The sequence below is a fragment of the Puma concolor genome, chromosome F2 (assembly GCF_028749965.1).
Source record: "Puma concolor isolate L17-30 chromosome F2, mPumCon1.1.hap2, whole genome shotgun sequence".
NCBI lineage: Eukaryota > Metazoa > Chordata > Mammalia > Carnivora > Felidae > Puma > Puma concolor.
In genome coordinates this window covers 65,325,313-65,347,791 of record NC_141684.1, presented here as the reverse complement: position 1 = coordinate 65,347,791, position 22,479 = coordinate 65,325,313, and the positions used below count along the sequence as shown (strand labels likewise).

Below are 22,479 nucleotides of genomic sequence, written 5' to 3'. Positions count from 1 at the left end.
GAGAAAAAGCTAGGACGCAAATTTTGGTATATTAACAACAAAGTTGTGGGCTTACTGCTGAGCTTTCTTCCACATGCTTAATTCAGGAGAATGGAATCCTGTGATGCCATGATAGAAAAAGTAGACTCCCACTGGACAAATCAACTGTGAGTCAAACACAGGCAATACTTCCCACAGGGACCTGGTTGTATCTTTTTAAGTGTTTCACTTTTTTAAAATTTCAAATTAATCTCGGGACCTAATTGGAACATACACAGTGGTTAGTATGAAAAGACAGATTAGATAGACAAAGCCATCTGGTTTTGATATGCTAGTGAAAGAAAATATATGTATCCATTTTAAGGTAGATTTTTCTGTTAGATGATGTGTGTGTGATTGATTCTAAAAAGGTGACACCTGAAGGTACCCTCTCCGAGAGCATATTACTGGACCACATTGGTTGACCGGGAGATTTTTAAAGTCTCTAGCAGATAATTTGCTGCTGTAGTACTGTTTACTACAACTTGAACTAGGGAGAAATAAATCGGTTTAAAAAGATTAAGAAAATGGATAAAAATTATAGGCTGCTTGTTAAAAATCATTCACAACCAGTAAGTGTTTGTTATAAATAGAGGAAGGCAAGTCATGTTTTATCTAAAAGAACAGACATATTTAAGTTTGATTAGAAGAAGATAAAGATTTCTTTTAGTGTCATTCAGCTAGTATAATGAGTGTTATTGATTAAAATGTTGGAATCAATAAGGACTTAACATTGGAGTAGAGGAGACCTTAAGGAGGTGGAAAAGGTTATGGCCTGTCAAATAAGCTGACAATTAAATGCTTTGTAAAAAATTGATTTTTTTTTTTTAAGCGTGAACTGTCAACTAAACTTCTTGGCTTTCATGGGCGTATGCTGTTCTACAGCATGTGACAGCATATAAAACTGCAACTACATATTATTATCAGACTCATACACTAAATGTTTGTGAACATACTACCAAAAGCTAATTGTAAAACTTTAGCCCATCTGAATATGTTATTAATGCTGTGTAAAGAGGTCATTTAACAGCCAATGAAACTTAACATGTTTCTCCTTAGAATCCAATCGTGTATAATAAGGCAGTAACTCATCAGGTTCTTTCTAAAATGTCAACAATAATGTTTTAAGCCCCTTACTCTTTTTATTAATTCATCAGTATCAAAATCTAGCAGATGTATTGGATTTCTATAGTTCAGTCTCTTAACCAAAGATAAGTGAGCTAGATATTCCTCACAGAGAAGCAATTGCATAGTAGACCTTTCATTTGTAAGGAAACACTGAACAGATCTAGAAAAATACACGTGTCAAAAAAAAAAAAACACCAACAAAATACAGGAATGTAAATGCAGAAATGGAAAAAAGACCATCCAAATATCCATGAATTGAAAAGTGCAGTAAAAGAAAATCTGCTCATGAATTTTACGAAAATTCAGAGACCAGCACCTGAAAATGTTAACAAATATGCGTAGGTTCTCAGAGCTGCCAAAGAGAAAAACGTGAAAGGACATAAAAGGAATTCCTTAAAAGGGAAGGCAAAGGACAAAGGACAAGGAGAAAGGCACAGCAATTACTGAAATCAGGGGCTGGATTCTGAATTTTCTCCTGGTTGCTCTGGGCATCACATTCCTGACTAACTAATTATAAGTTCCTTTTGAAAATTTTACAATCTCTTATATTGGGTCCAAGAAACATACTTTAAAAAAAAATCAACTCTGACCTTAGTGGATATTAATTTCACTGTTTACTTTTCTAAGCCTTTTGGCATAAATTGGTATAAATCTATTAACTATCATATGCAGACATGAATGAAAAATATTAGGAAGTCATTTCTTTTAAGTTACATGGAATATCAGTAAGGAATAATGTCTGATAATTAGATTTTATTATAATTTTTTAACTTTAGGTATATAAACTCATAAACGCAGTTCATTATGAGTTTGTTAAATTTAAATACTTAGGACTCCAGTCATGTAGCTCTCTAATCTATTTTTATTTTTATTTTATTAATTTTCATTTATTTATTTATTTACTTGTTTTTAATGTTTAATTTTGAGAGAGAGAGAGAGAGAGAGAGAGCGCATTCTCACGAGTAGGGGAGGGCCAGAAAGAGAGGGAGACAGAAGATCCCAAGCGGGCTCTGCCCTGACAGCAGAGAGTCTGATGTGGGACTCAAACTCACGAACCATGAGATCATGACCCGATCCGAAGTTAGATGCTCAACCGACAGAGCCACCCAGGCACCCCTATAATCTATTTTTAAGTAGGTGTTCTATGTAGAAAAATCAATGGTTCATTGTCCAGTTGTTTCCATTTTGGCTGGCAGTTTTGATTTTGACATTAGTCTAGGGGAAGAAAAATAATTTTCCTTCTGTCCTTCTGAGTTCTTAGCTGAGACCCCTATAATAAAATATTAATGAGAGAAAAACAAACAGTTTATTAACATGTGTACCTTATGTATACATGGAAGATACCCAAGGAAAAATGAGTAACTCTCTGAGGAGGCAGATTTTGGGCTAGCATATTCTGTTGCTCTTCATTAGTAACCCAAAGCGTTTTGAAGTCCTTAATGGGAACTGGTGGCATTTGACTGGCTTTTGCCTTTGCACACAGGTGCACCCTGAGCGTGACACTGGAGCAGGCCATCATTCTGGCCAGAAGCCATGGACTGCCTCCTCGCTACATCATGCAGGCTACAGATGTGATGCGGAAGCAGGTAAGTCACACACAGTTTAGGGATTGTTTTACAGGACTTGTTTTTTTTTTTTTTTTTACATTTTCCATGTGTATTTATTTTTGAGAGAGAGAAAGAGAAAGAGAGGAGGAGGAGCAAAGAGAGAGTGAGACACAGAATCCGAAGCAGGCTTCAGGCTCCAAGCTGTCAGCACCGAGCCCAACTCGGGGCTTGAACTCACAAACTGTGAGATCATGACCTGAGCTGAAGCCGGAGGCCCAACCGACAGAGCCACCAAGGTGCCCCTACAGCACCTGGATTTGAAGGTTCCTTTTAATCAGGATTTATCAGGTTTAATGAGGATTAGTCAGCATTTATCAGGTGTCTGATTAGTGCCTGGATGTGGGGGACACTTTTTCAGGCTCAGAGAGTAAGTGTAAACAAGAAACACTCCCAGGGACGAAGGCAATACAGACATCTATATGAGGACCCTCCAAGAAACTAAGCCAACCTGGAAAAAAGGATGTGTAAGAGATAACCAGAAGGAGGAAAGGGGTTGGCCAAGTGTAATGGGCAGGAGTGGATTTGAGGCTTATGTAAGGAGCAAGGGCAAAGGCTACATGGCATTTTCTGGGCATCGCAGGTGATTTAGTAAGGCTCTGGAAATAGAATTGAGGAAGAGCGTGGGGGCAAGGAAGAAGAGGAAAGAATTGAAGGCCCTTCTTGCTCTTGGAGCTCTCAAAGTGAAGTCCAAGCCATGCTAAGAATTTGGTGCATTATTCTGAAGATAAAAGCACATATCTCAAAATTTTCCTTCAGAGGATGAAGAGTAGTCTTTGGGATGTCATTAGGTCACTGAAGTATTTATAGGTGGGAATAAACTCTCATAAAGAGAATGAGCTTTTGATACAGTACCCAATGGTATTTTAATGTGATAGTTTGGTTTCTAACGCTTAAAATTCTTTTAAAAGGTAACAAAAATGCATTAACCTCCAATTTATTATTAGGAAAATGTGCCTTATATAATAGAAAAGACACAACTTATTAGAAAGACAAGAGTTGGAAAATATCAATTTTATGTTTTATTCTGCCACAGTTTCTCAGGGTAACCACAGAAAATTGATTTAACAAATATTTATTCTTGCTGACTTGGTTTGAACTGCCCAATGATAGTAGGTGATTTAGTTTTTAAGATATGCTTTTGTAGTTAAAACTTATTTGTTTACTAAAGACTTAGTGTATAACTCTTACGCAAACGTACTAATCTCTGTGGGTTTGCTCCCAAGATATACTACAGAATGTAAAAAAAAAAAAAAAAAAATCCATGGAAGCAGTCATAAGTGATACCAGCACCGGTTTGGGGTCTGTAATTCAGGAATAAAGTACAATGAATGGATATACATTGGAGCTTCGAGATGGGAACCCTGGAGCTGGAGACTGAAAACCAAGATCTGACAAGGTCTAACAGGGATTTGCTAAGTAAAGGTGAAATCCACAAGAAGCACAGGACGTAGTATGGTTCAGCTAGAAAAGGACAACTACAGATGCAAATGCCAGCAGATTTTGGAAGGATTTTTTGGGTGGATATAATACAAATTTGGTTTTAAAACGTAGACCAGAGTAAACTTGTGATTATTCATTTCAGGGTTGGGTTTGGGATGCCAAAAGTACAGAAAGGCACTAAGCATTCTGTTTCACTCTGTTACTGTTAGAAGAAGTTTGAATGAAGACTTGGAGGGGCCATCTCGAAATTATGGTTTACGGCAAGACCAGGAGACTGGTTATTTACCTGTTTTAGAATAATCTAGTACAGGAGTAATGGTGAATTCACCAGATATACATTCTTACTATATGGACTTCAGTAATCAAAAACGTTTAAGTTCTTACACGTGAGAACGGACATCTATAAACTACAGGGGGGAAAGTAAAAACCGTATTATGTAAGCCTTGGTGACTTACTTAACCAGTGCAAACCTTTTTGAGATACAATATACATGCTATATTTACATATATTATTATATGTATTATTATATATTTATAAAATGTAACTTAAGGAAACTGAAAAGTTATGAAGCTTCTTATAAAATTTCTAAACTGCAGTTTTTCAGTATTCATCACTTCTTCCTTCTATTTTTTTAAATAAATATATTTAGAATAGGTAGCTACCCTCCTTTGTTACTGGTTTCTCTGCTGCAAATATGGCATTTCCAGGTGGATCTGAAACAAAGAACTGATTTCTGACTTCTGTATGGAAGATCAGAGAGCCTGGGGCCCTCTCTTTAGAGAAAGTGGGTTAAACTGGTGTACAAGGGGATTTTCGCAGCATTCCATCTGCTGCCCATCCTCTCTCCAGTGTCCAACTGTTACAGGCAGTGGAATTAGTGGCTGGGATCCAGTCTGCAAGCCAACTCTTACCTACCTGTGATCTAAGTAGTTAGAACACAAATGGGGATCAAAGATCTGACTTTTCTGTTCTTTTTGTTTCTCAAACATTTAGACTCAACTCTCCAGAGACTGAATGGTTGAGATGTTTGCCAGATTAATGAGTAATATTTTCTAAGATCTTTAGTTTCTTTTTTAGGGAGAAGCGCTTCAGCATGATTTATTGTATGGTTTTCATGTACAGCTTTGTATATCTATTTTTCATAGACGTGTTTAATGCTCTGGTTAGTTAGAAGGGAAGCTGAAAGATAGAGGGAAGGGTACTATGCCCCTTCCAATTTTTTTGATAATGATTATAATAATCCTAGGCAGCACTTTTACATAACCAACGATCTGATTAATACAACGTTTGAGGGAGAAGCTTTCATTTCCATTAGAAACAAAGTTTTCTATCCTACAAATTATACATTCCACGTATTATTGGGTGCAAGACCGCCTCAATTTTTTTTTTAAATAAAACTGGAATTTCAGAGTTCTGTCTCCTTACCTACAATATCAGGACATTATACTGGGCACAGTAACAAAGGCTGAAGAAGATGTGATTCTTCCCCCATCTTATGGTGGCCATACATAGGCAGATACAGGTACCAATAGACAAGTGGTATACAACCTCAGTGTTTTCGGACATAAGACAGGGAATAAATAAGTGAGTAAACTGTGAGCCTCTCAGTGGCTGGGACACTGAGTATAGTTTTTTTTGGTGGGCATAGGTTTCCAGAATAGTACCTGGCAGAGAGTAAATGCTAAATGGCGTGTGTTCAATAGTTCAATGGTTCAGTAGTTCTAACTGGGATAACCAGAAAGAGGCTTCATGCAGAAAGTGATACCATGAGAGTGATTTAAAAGCATAGATTCTTGAGCCAAGCAACCCCAGTTTGAATCCCAACTCCAGTGTTTACCATCTGTATCATTTGGGACAAGATTCTAAGTCTCTCTGTTACTTAGTTTCCTCATTATTAAAACAAAGATTTTAATAGTACTTGCCTCGTAGTGTTGCGAGGATATACTCAATGCACTTAAAACAATACCTGATATAGTGAATGACCGATTAGTTATTAGCCAAGGTGATATTTGATTTGAGCCTGGGAGGATAAATGGGAGTGGACAGGTAGGGAAGAGGAGAGAGGAGGTCCTTGGGTAGAGGAAACAACGTAAACAAGGGTGGAAAAGTGCAAGTACCTGGCACGTTGAGTATATGAAGAATTATATAGTTGAATTCACTGTGGAATACACCAACAGTTGTGTTCAGCATGATGAACATCAGTGTGATTTGCAACCTTTGAAGAAAGCAAAAGCCTTTCTACAGACTACTCAGTGGAATATTATGAGACTAAAGACAAAAGTAATTATACACAAACACTATAGCCTAGTAAATCTATTTCTCACAGGGATATGATTTAGAATTTCTAAAACTAGCTTATGTGTATACTAGATTTGAAGAGATAAGTAAATATATTGTAAGTAATGAGAATAAAGTTTCTTACTGTCAGAAAAGGAAGTTACAAATAGGGAAAGGGAGAAGGCTATAATCCAGAACAAATCCTGTGGTGTGGATTGGGATCAGAGGTAGCAATTTGAACTGATGGATACACACACACACGCACGCACGCAAGCACGCGCACGCATTTAGAAATAAATATAGATGTTTGAGTATGTTTGCCATTAGTTAAATAGCTCTGTCTACTCAGACGACCTAGAAGCAGTTACATGCCAATAGTAGCAGTGAGCATACCCAGTGTCCAGATCTTGGGTTCCAAATATAATTCTCCATTGAAAAGAGCCACAGTGCTTGGAGAAGTGGTTAATCTCCACAACATAATTATTAACTACAAAAAGAAAAGAAGTAACTTTACAGTGGAAAAATCTGGCAGACACCGCTTGAACCGAGTGATGACAGTTACTGTCACCGATAAGATGTAGAGAAGTCATGTGATATGGTGATGGTCAACATCAGTGGTCTCATGCACTGAGGAGGCACAAAGTCACTCTTGTCCAAAATGCATGTCTTCTATCTGATCGTTAGGAAACAGCTGACAAACCCAAACTGAGAAATATTCTCCAAAATAGTGACCAGTACTTATCAAAAGTATTAAGGTCATAAAAGACAAATCAAATCCAAGGAAATGCCATGGATCACAGGGCCAAGGGGACAAGAAAACAAAATGTAGTATGGGATCCTGGGTTGGATCCTGGAATAGAATCAGGACACAAGGGGGAAATGGTGAAATTTGATTAAGACTTACAGCATTACATGAACATTGATTCCCTGGTTTTGACCATCATATTCTGGTCAAGTGAAGGGTGAGCATTAGAGAGAGTTTACATAGCTGAGTTAAGTATGTGAACTTTCTGTTCTGGTGTTACAACTTATCTCTAAGTCTAAAACTACTCCAAAATGAGTTATTTTTTAACTGCTTAATTATAATTCCTAAATTCCTTCCCATCTTCTTTTTGCCACCCCCACCCCTTTTCCCTATTTGCTTTCCTTTATTTGGTCCATCTTGAGAGGATATATTCTTTTGTTTTCCTTTCTTCCTTTTCTCCTTTTCTTTCTTCCCTTCCCTTCCGGTAGTTCAGAATTTGGTAGCAAGAAAGAGAGTTTCAGAGATTTTGCATTTCTTTATTTTATTTTTTAAGTTTATTTATTTATTTCGAGAGAGAGAGCACAAACAGGGGAGGGGCAGAGAGAGGCAGAGAATCCCAAGCAGGCTCTGCACCATCAACACAGAGCTCAACACGGGGCTCAAACTCCCAAACCGTGAGATTGTGACCTGAGCTGAAACCAGTCAGAAACTTAACCAAGCCACTGAGATGCCCTAGAGTTTCTTTAAAACCACTCTCCTTCAACTGTTCTCAACCCCAAACCCTGGTGTTTAGTTCTATGTAGTAACTAATTCCCATTAGGAACTAACAATGATTATATTCATTCATGAACTTGACAAGTTGTGAAGACTTTTTCATTGCTAAAGTGCATTGCCTTTGTACTATAAAGTTTGGGGCAGAATTCTTACATTTCAGAGATCCACACACACATGCCTTGTCCAGAATTGCTTTAGAACTACTTAAGAAAATATTTTCTTGATAAATACTATGAACTTTAAAATAGCTGATTATTCAGCTAAGGATAAAACAGGTTTGTGAGTGCGATAGAACTGTGATTTTCTGTTCCACAAAAGTGAGGACACAGCACATATTTGTAGCCTTCTCGTTTCTTATTTTCAACATCTAAAGTATTGCTTGCTTCTAGGAATAAAGACATAGATGAGATAGTGAACAGGAAGCTGTGATTTAAGTTTATTTTGAATGATTTAGGTAGCTATTGAAATAAATATCAACCCTTTGGAAAAATATGTCAGCATATTTTGATACTTAAAGCATTAGTTTTGAAAATGCTCAGATGATAATTTTTCTCTTCTGCTTCACCTCATCTCTCTTGATGTTATATACATTGTTGGAATAAATATTCTACACTCAAATGTTCATGGTATGCTAAATAATTACTAATACAATGTAGAGCTAAAAATGATTTTCCCTACTTCTCTCAGGGAGCAAGAGTTCAGAACACAGCAAAGAATTTGGGAATCAGAGACAGAACCCCACAGTCTGCTCCAAGGTAAGTGACTCCCCAGGTCTGCTCTTTCCCAAAGGGCTTACCGCCACTTCCAAGGCAGTGTCACTTACATCTAATGCACCTGCCACAGTACATGCCTAGTGAAGTACTGAATATAATCATGGAAATTGGCCTCGTAAACACTCTGTGGCTAAATGTGACTAGTCATAAGTGGTCTCTGAATTCAATGAAATTTTAAGGGAAGCAAACTTAGAGGTAGCAGGTAGAAGTCTTGACATTATTCTGTTTTCCACGTTCCATCATGAATTCAAAGACAAAAGTCCACACAGGTACTACTAATATTTGTAACCCAAGTGTACCGAACTACCAAAATGCCATTTTCATTTATTTTTCTCTGCCTGACATGCTGTTCCCTCTGGCATGATTGCTTTTCCCATCTGTGTCTGTATGGAAAACTCCTACTTACCCACAAAACCCTTTGTGTCCTTTTCTCAATGCCCTCTTCTTTTGAAGTCTTGGCTGAGTTTTCTTCCTCTTTGTGCTCCCTTAGCATCTTGTGTATTGGTCTTTTATAGCTCTTTTATAGCTCTGTGTTACAATATATTGTTCCATGTCTCCTCACCCAACCTGAATGTGGATTCTCTGGAGGCAGAGAATATGTTTTTTGGATTTTATTCCTGGCTGATCATAGTGCTGTACAGTAGACATTGAATATCTGAACTGATTTCAAGAACGTGCGAATGAACAAATGAATGAATGAGCTTTTTGTTTATGATCATATCAAATATTCACAGTTCACATATCATAACAAGAAAAGACTCTAGGGGCACCTGGGTGGCTCAGTTGGTTGAGCGTCTGACTTCAGCTCAGGTCATGATCTCACAGTTCATGGGTTCAAGCCCCGCATCATTGAGCTCACTGCTCTCAGTGCAGAGCCCGCTTCCGATCCTCCCTCCTCTCTCTCTGCCCCTTTCCTGCTCATGTTCTCTCTCTGTCAAAAATTAAAATTTTTTTTTAACTTAAAAAAAGAAAGGACTCTAATTCACCTTTAGAATAAATGAACATGGAGACGGCCATCAAAGAAATGTTAATTTCATTTCCCTGGTGACAATAAGGTAAGCAGCCATCTATCTTGAAGTGGGGCAAAATTAAATAATCTCTTTTACATTTGATTGTTTTTATACGTTGGCATTTTAACAAAAAGGAGACTCCTCCAGGCACTGTCACAGACAAGACACTTTCGTTTTCTATTTACAAAGCAGTTACCAGAGTGAGAATGATGACAGCAGCATTTATGAAGTTATATTTCATCCTAAAAAACTCTGTGGGCAGTAGAAGTACTTTCACAAGGGAAAACATATTTTCCCCCTGAAAATGGATGGAGCACTCATGTTCTAATTGTGTTTATTTTTAGTGCTGGCTCCTAACTTATTTAATCCTCAAGTCTTGTTAATGTTATCTTTCATAGTTGATTAAGTTAGAAAGACTGTCCCTAAGGAGTCATTTCACATAGGCATTCTCTCTCTGGCACCTTGAGCCGACGTGGTATATTGTGATAACGGACCCAGTGAAGTGTTAAAATTCCAATAAGAAAACAAGATAATGGTTTAGCAAGGTCTTCATAGCTAGAGCTTATAAACACTAATAAACAGAAGGGTTAAGATAAGACTTCAGCATCCTGATCAATAAACCAATATGCAAGCGGAATACAAGAAAAGAAACTGATGGACTCACTTTTTTCTTTATTGTATTGTGTTTTAAAACTCTTGAACTGAAACACAATAAAATGTGCCAGCTGTAAAGTTGACATTTTTATAAGAGAATAATAATCCCCAAAGAGAAATCTAAAGTAATTTTTAATTTAATCCTATTTATTCTTTCACTCACTCTATAAATATTTATTGAGGACTTAAGAAATGCAGGGGCGCCTGGATGGCGCAGTCGGTTAAGCGTCCGACTTCAGCCAGGTCACGATCTCGCGGTCCGGGAGTTCGAGCCCCGCGTCGGGCTCTGGGCTGATGGCTCAAAGCCTGGAGCCTGTTTCCGATTCTGTGTCTCCCTCTCTCTCTGCCCCTCCCCCGTTCATGCTCTGTCTCTCTCTGTCCCAAAAATAAATAAACGTTGAAAAAAAAAATTAAATGGAGATACAAAGAAAATATAGCACATGGAATCCATGTTAGACAGTTACACAGTTTAGGAAAAAAAAAAAAAAAAAAAGAAATGCAAAGCACCCTGCTCTGCTTCATGGAGGGTAGAAACATGAGATGGAAATAGAACCATCCCTCAAGGACCTTTCAGTTAAAGAGATGAGATGAGAAAACATAACTGGAAGGAAAGGTAGAATATAAGAAGCACTGTGTGAGGGGTGGGATCCCGCCCAGCTGGGCACCAGGGTTCCTGTCCCAGAGACAACAAATTTAAGAACAATTTGCTAGAAGAAGAATATTCTAGGATGACACCAAATCTTTGGGTTGGACGACAATGGGCAAGGTGACATTGGGACTGAGGATCAATGGGACACCCAAATGGAGATGGCTTTGTGGGCAATACAGTGTTCTTCCTCCTAACTTTCATACATTGGATCTTCAGATTAATCAACTTATCTTCATCATGAACCAAATATTACCTTTCAGATATAAAGGTACACTGGTCTTATTTTCTATTAGATCACAAAACCTGGGAACTATTGTGCTACGATAGCTTGATTTATTTTATTTGTTTAATTGTGAAGCAGCATACTGAAGTGGTTACACGTGGAAAACATGATTTTGAGTCCCAGCTCCTGCTTGATGACCTTATTTAGTCAGATTACTTATTTTCTCTGAAACAGTTTTCTCATCTTTAAGATAGGGAGAATTGCCTTGGGACAGATTATTATTGACACTGTAGCCTTGAAAATGTCTCTTTTGCCATGTAGAAGGATGAAGGGCATGATCTGTAGGTTGAAGTTTCAAAGTGTTACTCTCAGCAGATTTGGATTTGGGCTGGAAATACCAGCTCCAAGATGGCTGCCTGAGCCCAAACAGGAAAAGAAGAAAGTGGAGCCAGGAACAAACCTTTTCATGCAGGGGCACTGGTGTGCATGGGTGGAATGAAACTATGACAAGGGCCCCAAGGTGTTGGGCAAACCAAGGCCTTCTGTTACCTAACAATTTAGCTGACAAAAAAACAAATGCCTCAGTGCAAGGTAAAAGCCCAACTCTTAACTATTACATTTTACTTCCCAACTCTATCTGTCTGTTCTAAATTCCCAAAGCCCCACGATTTCCATTACAAATGTGTCTGAACTCAAATAACCCTGAGTCACTTCCAAGAAGCCTCACAGAAGCTGAATCTGCCCAGTTCTGCAGTATCCAGAGCTATTATTTCATTAGGTGATCACACGGAGTAGCCTTTTGCCAATTTGCAAGGCAGACATTTCAAAGACTTGCCTACACAGTGGCATTAGTTCCATTATGTGGAAACGTGCAGTGCAAGGTAATGGAATGTGATGGCTCAGCCCAGATCTCACGGGGTAGGACATTTGCTACCCAGCTTACTGTTTGTGTTCTACCTGAGTAAGGCCACTGCCTTTCCCTTCATTAGGCAGTGCTGTAAGGAAAATGAAAGGATCAAAATTAAAGAGGAAAAGAACTTTCCGATCATTCCATTATTCCGGCACTGGGAATGCATTTTGAAGCAAAACTGTAGTTTTTTACTGCAAAGGCAGCTTTGAACTATATCAGCTCAATTTAATGTATTCTTTTCTCTGGGAAAGATGAAATAAGCTTTTCTGATGTGAGATGTCCTTATTTCAGTATTCATTTTCTTCCATGGAGATTACATGAAGAGCATTAAGCACCTTTCAGACTTGAATAATCTCCAAAGGCAGTAACTTTTTCCTGTGTGTTTCCAGACTGGGAAAGTTTATGTTGTTAACTAGGTTTCTAACTCAATATTCAAACTTTGTCATTCTTTTCCCCTTTGATTTAGAATTAGCATGGGATTAAATGTTGAAGGAGAAGGAAACATAATTTGCTAAGTTTGTCAACAACTCCTGTAAACTGTGTTCAATTTAATTTGTATAAGAAGGGAATCACCATGCTACCCCTATCCCTGAGTTTGGAGTACTTTTGAAAAGGAGCAAAGTTGAAAACTGTACTTAATGTTATATTTTAGGGTTTTTTTTTTTTAATTTTTTTAATGTTTATCTTTGAGACAGAGAGAGAGAGTGCGCACAGCTTGCCAGGGGAGGAACAGAGAGAGAGAGAGAGACAGAATCCAAAGTAGGCTCCAGGCTCTGAGCTGTCAGCACAGAGCCCAATGCAGGGCTCGAACTCACAAACTGAGAGATTATGACCTGAGCCGAAGTTGGACACTTAACCGACTGAGCCACCCAGGCACCCCTGTACTTAATATTTTTAGATCACGGATGAGGCTCTCAAGTAGGGCCAGCATGGCCATGGAGCTATTAGGACTGTGAGTATATGTAGTCTAACATCTAGCCACCTCAGTCAGCTGATCTTCTTTCTCTCAGACTGTGCTTTTAATAATGGGTGTGCCCTGTCTGGTCACTGTGGCTGTCTTGCAGCTATTTTATTTAAATATTGAGAGAGAGAGAGAGAGAGAGAGAGAGAGAGAGAGAGAGAAGACAGGCAGAGAGAGAGGGAGGGAGAGAAGTCCAAGCAGGCTCTGTGAGGTCAGTGCAGATCCTGGCATGGGGCTGGAACCCACCAACTGTGAGATCATGACCTGAGCCGAAACCAAGAGTCAGGGGCTGAACCGACTAAGCCCCCCAGGTGTCCCTGTCTTGGCAGATATTACGTTCCCAATAATTTGGTTCTGGAGTTAGGATATTCTGGAGAATGTGGAGCTCTGGAGCTTGTACAATCCTAATTCAGTCCCCCGAGCTTTGCCTCAAGACACCCAGACCTGGGATGTCAAGAGGGAGCCCTTCTTGGTATCTCCACTAGTTCAAGTAGATTCCTTGAGCCACTTGAATCTCCACTTGATTCTGCTGGCAGATGAATGGAACAGTGGGCGGAGATGGGCAGATATTCCCGAGGAAACACCGGATAATTGTGCCTTTGAGATTCAGGCCTCAGGACTCTGCCACATCAGCTTATTCGTAACTGACTGCACCCAAGACATGGTACAGAATGAAACAAATTTTGAAAACTAGTAAGGAAACCAGTAGACCCCTATGAGAAGGTGCTGTTTTGCTACAAATTAGTCATGATAGACAAGATGGTAATTATCACTATAGTATCATCTCCTAGAACTCAGAGAAACAGTTTTGCTGCCAGCAAGGTGAACAGTCAGGGCAGGCAGCACTGGAGCAGAAGCAGCTGGTGTGGGAAAGATGACATTGCGTAATCAGTAGTCGTCTCCACTTATACAGAGACATTGGTGTTTTCTGAAAACTAGAACTGAAGTTTTGGAGTTTGCTAATTCATAAGTAATTTTTAGTAAAATAGGCAATATGATCATGGCTCCTGAACCAGGAACTTATTGTCAACATATTTTTTGTACCAGTAGAAACATCTCAGGTAATGGCAATATGCCAGGCTGCTGTCACATTCTTCCCTGCCTTTCCTAGGCTGTACAAGCTGTGCGAGCCGCCTCCCCCTGTTGGAGAAGAATGAGGAGAATCCCCAAGGAACCAGGCAAGCAGAAGCTTCTGAACACTAGACAAAAGACATGCTGGCTAAACATTCTTCATTCAAGATAAATAAATGAAATTTTTTTCTCTAGCTCCTTCCCCATGGAGTAAATAACCAATGTTCTTCTTGTATGTGGATACTTGTGCCAGAAATGGATGAGAGATCACTCAGACCATCTGTAGCTTCACAAACTAATCTGTCTATGTATTGACACTAACTATTCATTTTTAGGGTAAATTTTGTCCTTGGAACTTATGAAAAAAAAAAAAACAGGTAAACAATGAACCATTGTGCCTCCTCTCCCATTAGTTAGAATTATTTCATTGTGTTTGTTTTCATCTTCTCTGAATGGAATCATGTGATAATGGATATTTCCACTTGAAGAAGTCTTTCACTGAAGAAAGATGGACACACTTTTCAAATCATCATACAGAAATGTTACAGACCACATAGACTGGGTGTTATTGTAGGCATTCGGTCCCCTACCTGCATCAGAGAAAGTATGATTTGTGAATGGTGAAGAGCATGCTTGACTCTTTTTCCTATGGGTTTATTTCTCAGTAACAGAGAAGAGAGCTGAATGAGGCTTCTACCAAGACTTTTTTCCCACTACTTGTGGTGGGAAGCACTGCTTTGTGCTCGTGGACAGTTCCAGCAAGTGGGTGCTGTCATTGGTCTCTGAAATGGCATGGCTTCCTAGGGCCACGCGTACTGGTGCTGTGCCACAGGTGGCCAGGGGGTGGAGAGGGGTGGAGTGGGGTGGAGATCAGGGAGGTACAGGAGGGGAGAGTGGGGTAAAGGAGGAAATTTAAGTCCATTTAAAAAGTCAAATTTTAACTTAGAAAGATACCTAAAATTCTTACTTTTATTAAGACCTCCATATGAGATGTGAGACTCTGAAGAGAATACACCGTGCTGAGTATTTTTCTATCAAGGTATGTGTACAACAGTGAAAATAAAGCATTATTTGTTGAACTGTACAAGGACTGTTAGAGACCTTGATAATGTATGGAAGCACACGGTGTATTCTGTTTTCATTCCAAAATACACGTCATTTTTATCATTTCTATGTTGATTAAATAATACTGTTTTTTAGTGTAATGAATACAGTAATATTGATTTTGAATCTATAATTTTCAAAACAGTTAAAACGCCCTTCCTGTGATTGTGATGAGTATATGGATTTGGACTAATTTAGCATGTGAAATGCTTTTCATAACTAAGGTATATACAGATGATTATTACATTTTAATTTATGACATTTGATAATGATTTTCAGATGATCATTAAAAATCTTCACTGCCATCAGTTGTGTATTGAATAACAAAAATTCTGTGTTATACATATACCAGTTATTCATACACTGGTCAAGCTGATAAAAATTGTTCTTTGGCACAGAAGCACTTAAAATTTTTGCAATAAGTCCTTATATATAATAAGAGATAAACTCAAAGTTTTCAAAGGAAACGTTGAACACTTTGAATTTAATGAAGATATTACCTTAACACAAATACCTATATTAAGTATATCTTAACTTTCAGGGATTTAACATTCTTGATATTATTATCAACTGATCCTGAAGGTCCATGACATTAGTATTTTGCGATTTTCCTGTACTGAAAAATTGATTACTTTCATTGTGACTAGCGAGTGAGCAAAACTGATCAACTATCAAGTATTTTTCATATTGTCTTTACTGTTTTCTAGTCACCATCCTAGAAGCCTTATTTCTCATTAGAAGGATGAAGGGGTCACTTCAACACTTCAGTCATACTTTGCTATGTTTCATGGAGGAAATTATCTGCAATTATAGTATGTATAAAATAGCATATTTTTAAGGGTCTATTCTCTATATAGTAGGATGTGCTTAATATTTTAAGGCTTAAATGTAGTGTAAGTGTACCAACCTTCAGAGTGCTTGGTACTTCTTGAATGCTCCAAAGTTAGTAATGATTTCTATTCTCATCAGTCCCTGTCATTTTTTATTACAATAAAAATTGTAGCTAACATTTAAGTAGTTACTATGTGCCAAGCGGTACCTCCAAGTGCTTTATCCCTATTTGTTGTTATTGTTTCACTAATCCTCACAAAGACTGGGATGGTGTCTTTTCATCATCCCCATTTCACAGTTGAGGAACTGAAGCAAAGAAGGGCCCAGTGACTCGTCCAAGACCACAGGACTGACAAGTGACAAAAGTAGGATTTAAATCCAGGAAGTCTGCCTTCTTAATGCATTACACTGCTTCTCCGTATTCACATAAGAACTGTTGTAATATTACCCATTATTTGTTAGTAAAGTTGTGACATGTGTTGCCATTAAGTTATACATTTTATATTGAGTAAAAAATGAATGGAAACATATAAAATGTCTTTAATATGTGAAAATCATAAGATTTCCTAGGCATTTTACCATTCTGGATACACATTTTGAGGCAACGCAGTGCTGTTGCAATCTGAAAAAATAGATTCCTCATAATTGAAGGTAACAACTTTAGGTATGTTTTGAAATTCTGGAAAAGTATACCGTATAAAATTTGACTACGATTCCAAAACAGTGGTAGCAGTAAAAAAGAAAATGTCCAATGAATGAATGGATAAAGATGATTTTTCAATATCATAATGTGCTTCCACATGACACTGGACACTTAACTGGCCATGAGTTTTTAGAATGAATTTACCTAAATGCTCACGTACTCCCCTAGAACTCCTTGAAATGTTGCTAAAGCCCTACCAACAGTTCTTCCAAGTTCTGAGTTTGGACATTTGCTTCTCTTCACCTAAAGGGGAAGGTCATGCATAGAAATTTTGGTTCTTAACGTAGGATCTAAGTCAAAAACAATTGCTAACTAGTAATCCATAGTCAATACATCTTAAATATTCCATGATATCTTATAAAGTTATCTAATATAAAACATAACAAAACTTAATATAATGTTAACAGAATGAGCAATTTGAAGAGACTAGAATTTTCCATCTATTTCCGTTATTGTTTAACAAGAAACAAAGAAGAATTCCTGTACTAGCTTTACTTCTATTGGATATATAAAGTTGAATTTAAGAGGTAAGCTTTATTTTATGAACTAATATTCTAATTGTAGAAGTCTCACACTATGTTCTGTCTCTCTCTTTTTTTTTTTTTTTAAGGTTTATTTATTTGTTTCGAGAGAAAGCGAAAGAGAGAGCAATCAGGAGAGGGGCAGAGATAGAGGGAGAGAGAATCCCAAGCAGTCTCTGTGCTGTCAGGGCAGAGGCTGACGCGGGGCTCGATCCCAAACCATGAGATCATGATCTGAGCCGAAGTCAAATGCTTGACTGACTAAGCCACCCAGGCGCCCCTATTTTCTGTCTCTTTAAATCATATTCTTCCAGTGACCTAGCTTCCCTATGCATTCAGTGGTCACTCTTCTTGTAGTAACAATGTTTAATTTAAAATTAGGCTAATATCTTATGACACTATAATATATATGAGATTACAATGGTATTCATTCTGACTCTATTGATTTAAATTTTATGATAGTTAACTAAGTTCAGAATGAGATGAAATTAATGTTGGTACTAACTATAAAAACCAAGAAAATAAATAGTTAAAAACAAAATCCTGAGGGACATATTAACTAATTTAAAAAAATAAAATAAACTATTTGGGGCACCTGGCTGGCTCAGTCAGTGGAACATGTGACTCTTGATCTCAGGGTTGTGAGTTCAAGACCCACGTTGGGTGTAGAGATTACTTAAAAAATAAAATCTGTAAAAAAAAAAACAAACCCAAAAACAAAGAAAAGAAACTATTTTCAACCCTCTGAACATATACATTTTATAGAAAAAATAATATTTAGTGACATGGAAGCTTTTAGTTGAGAGTTAGTTACTCTATATATTTGACAATAATGCATTTGTATGTAAAGTACTAAAGTATTCCTTCATTAGTTCATATAGATCTTTTCCCATGTAGCATGAGTTAAGACAGATTACAGGGCGTATTTTTACTCACTTGTATTAAAAAAAATAATACTGAAGTTTAAAATAGATATCAATACTTTAAGTCATTTTACTTTACATTTTACTTTAAAGGACATATTTAGATTTTTTTCACTAGTGGTATTTACTAATATTGAAACTAATGTTTGGTATGTGACTAAATTGCTTCTGAATTTTTGGAAACTGTGTTTGATTCTTAAAGACTTATTTTTAAGTGGATTAACATAGTAAATTATACTTCCCCAAAGCCAGTGGTAGTTATTCATTAACGTGTTTGTATATACTTGTGTTTGTGTTGAATTTGCTGAATGAATAGTCAGTTGTTCTGCTTAAGTATAAAGGCAAAAGCTTTTGAAATAGTTTCGAATAATCTAAACTCCAATTAATAAAAATATTCTGTACTCTATCAGAGTTTTGAGGTTTTAATGATAAGCCTCAGAAAAAATTCACCCTACATGAAACAAAAGAGGTGGGGAAAAGTCATGAGAGGAATCTGGGCCCAAAATGGGCCCAGGCTAATTCCTTTAACATATAGTGGTCACCGTCTTCCTAGGTGCTGCAGTTCTGTAATTGTCATTGCAGTTAGTCTTCGCTTAAAAAATTTTTTTACTACTTCGAGGCTTTGCCTTTAACAATGATCTCAGCATTCATATGGCCACATTGCATGCATGGAAGACTGTACAAGTATGGCCTGTGCATGCCGTAGCTGTTGTCCCATAGACACTTGGCCTACTTCACTCAGGATAGCCTGCTTCTCTCACTGAGAAGAGACATCTGAAGTCTACGAAGATAGATGTAGAGATACCTGTATCTCTGTATACATTTTTATAGACATATATATTTGCTTTTTGTTTTTATGATAATACACTATAGAAGTGACTTAGATTCTCATGTCTTGTTTTGGATGAAGATACGAAATACGGGGTTGTTCAATATATTGAATATTTGTTCTATAGGCATCAGGTTTGTCGAAATACACAGGAAACATGCCTGGTAGGCCGTCTTTTGACCACTGACAGTAGTGTTCTACTCGATCTGGAGTCAATTTACCTGACTTTGCCATCCAGAAGAAGTAGCTGGTTAAGAATAAAATTATTGAATTTTCAAATGATATTTCTACCAGAAATAGAAAGCTTTGGATACTTTCGAGTGCAGATAACAGAATAAATGTCATCCGTGTACTTCATTCCACAAATATGTTTGGGAATTCACTTTGTATAAGGCACAGCCAGTGGGCCTTTTTTGTGTGTGGGATGTGTTTGGTTTGAAAACTTTCACATTATCTCTTTTGTGTTAATGGACACTTGTGTCTTTTACGTGAGATGACATTATTTGTAATTCAAACCTATTCTAATACCTTATAGGTATATATACTGTAAGAATTCAAGAGTACTAAGTTGGTAAAATGCTTTAGAAAATATACATTTAAATTTGAATATCTAATGCCGCAAGCAAATTTATTAGAGTTTCAGATGAATATGTATTTTTGTAACTGCCAAGTAAATGAGTAGATCATAGCTTTTGCTTAAAAAATATTTTTATAAGTATTCAGTTGATAGTTGCTTTATGTATTTGAATATAATTTACATTTCATTATTTTAAATAGTAAAGTATTTTACTGTTTTAAATAGTAAAATATCAAATTTGTTCCATAAACAGTAATTCTTTTGAATATATTCATATTTAACATTGTATAACCTCCAAAATGCAATGATATATTTCACCTGAGTGTATTATTGTAAGAGTCAATTTTTCCTTTGTAAAAGATACATGTAACATAGTTTCAATCATTCAATATTTTGTGAATGGTTAAAATGACCAGTGTCTTATGTATTTCATATCATTTAATTTTGTGTGGAAGACTAGAATAGTAGCATTGTGTTATTAGTGTCAATAATAAAGTAAAATGTAGTATGACCATTTTAGCTACTTTCCGTTTAAATTTAGTAAACGAATTATGTTTTTACCTGTTTGGGAGACAAAAATCCATGGAAACAGATTTTTACCCCTTAGGAGCTCACAAGCTCCATAGGAGAAACTTGATACACATATGAACAAATCTACAAATATGAGCCAACGTAAGTTATAGAGGCAGTAATTTACCAGAAGAGGACAGGAAAAGAAGTTTAATATGGGCCACAGCATAGGAGGGCTTCATGGAGATACAAGACTTGTGCTATTTCTAGAATTAAGTAGCCAATCTTCCAAGATTTATTCAGTACATACTATGTACAAGCCCCTGTCCTAGTTGCTGAGGGTGTTACAAATGCATATAATTCCCAAATTCTACAGTTAAAAGAATTTGGTATATCTATTTTATAACAATGATAGAGAATTACAGGGGCACCTGGCTGGCTTAGTCAGTAAAACATGGAACTCTTGATCTCAGGGTTGGGAGTTTGGGCCCCACGGTGAGTGTGGAACCTATATAAAATATGTGTGTGTGTGTGTGTGTGTGTGTGTGTGTGTGTGTGTGTGTGTGTATGGAATCCCAGTGAGGAATTTGAAAAATATGTATGTTGTTGACTGCATAGGTAACCTCAGAAAAGTAAAAAAAAATAATCATTGAAGGAAACAAAAATCAATACCTAGATTTTCCTTTTTTGGAGATCGCTGGTGTTCCCCAAGTTTGCAAAACTTAACACAGTCATAAGAAAATGGAACCAGCAAGCACAGCCTATTTGTTTTAGAACAGCATTTCAGATATTGGTGTTCTAGAGATGCTATTGAGACATACACAAAGTATTTTGTGGTCAAAATAAGGTTAAGAAACACAGAATTAAACAGGCGTTTTCATCATAGGATTTCTCTCACCTTTTAATGTACCTTTTAATCATGACTTTAGAGGAGAGAGGTGTAATGCTATGTTTTCCAAACTTACTAGAGGGTAGGACATATTTCATAAAAGATTTGTTGATCTTTCCTTGGGACACATATATTCAGCAAAGTGCGATATGGTAAAACTATTCTAGAAATTTCATGGTAACCTGAAGAGGAAAAAAGGTGAATACATTAATAGGAGATAATGTAGCCCCAGAGTACCATCAAGGCTTAAAGGAAGAAAGGACAAATATTGACATAAATAGTAACAGTGGATTGGGATTAGAAGCAGGTTGTTATATAAAGTTTTTTTTCTCTTTCAATTGATCTATGTTCAGGATATTAGGGGGCAAAGAAGAGCTTATTTCATACAGGATTACAAATGTCTTCTCCGCTCTAACCACGTCAGCCCTGTAATATGATCAGATGTTGGAGTAGAGGACACTATTGTGTTAATCCTTGGCTCCAGTGTGCCATGTTTTCTGAACTAAATTTGTAATTTCCGACGGCTGCGTCCAGGGTGTCTTGAGTTAGATGACTTGAAAGTAAAAGATGAATTTTCTCTTCACAAAACATGTTTTAAAATATGCCAAGTGTAGGGTTTCATGGACTGACATTGATTAGTCATTTGAACATGATTTGAATGCATTAATACAAACATCTCACTGGTTTTTTGAAGGTAGGTCTTGATAATGTGAACACCCAAACCATCTCCAAGATTCCTTGGGATGAGGAATTTTCCTGATGTAAATGTGGACCCCTTCACTATTAATTAAAGAGGATACACGAGAGGAAGTTTCAGCATAAGACTGTCTAGAAATTTAGCAAGTTTGTAGACATTCTGCCCTTGTCTCACTATGTTGCTTTTATTTAGGAGAGATATATGAACTCCTTGCCAGAAAAGTGATAAAATATGTTATTCCAGGGCTGTGAGCTCAGAGAAAAAAGGCAGTGATCACCACATGATATAATAGAGTGTTCGGTTTAGGTCACCTTAGTTCAGAAGGATAAAGACAAGTGAGGGTATAAAAGATGGTCAAAGAATGAGTAAGGACATGCAAGGATTGATTGCCAGGAAATATTAGGTCCACTAAAGACCACTGCCGCTCTAACTGCCCACATGTTGACTCACTGTTAACAATGTTTACCTCAGAGTTCAGACATTAGGATGTTCCCTAATTTTAGCAATGAGGGGCCTGGAAACTAACCAAACACAGAGAAAATACGTTCAATGATTATATGAAAGGAGGCTTTTATATACTCTTTGAAAAACTTGTTTGAATTGTGTAAAATATTATAGTTGGAAAGTAAGCTAGGATAAGCTTTGTTTTCCCCA

The 22,479-nt window shown here is 37.2% G+C and overlaps 1 protein-coding gene across 4 annotated transcripts in view; it reads left to right on the top strand.

Moving 5' to 3' along the window:
* Positions 1-20,248, top strand: part of PREX2 (phosphatidylinositol-3,4,5-trisphosphate dependent Rac exchange factor 2) — a 299,299-nt gene extending 279,051 nt beyond the window's left edge. For 3 of the 4 annotated variants that reach the window (XM_086696066.1, XM_086696065.1, XM_086696067.1), the window contains 3 exons: positions 2,630-2,732; positions 8,678-8,745; positions 14,282-20,248. In XM_086696066.1, the coding sequence (XP_086552192.1) occupies positions 2,630-2,732; positions 8,678-8,745; positions 14,282-14,327 (217 nt within the window). In that variant the 3' untranslated portion in view covers positions 14,328-20,248. The remainder of the gene's footprint in view (positions 1-2,629; positions 2,733-8,677; positions 8,746-14,281) is intronic. The other variant, XR_015247064.1, reaches the window with a different exon arrangement.
* Positions 20,249-22,479: the final 2,231 nt, after the last annotated feature.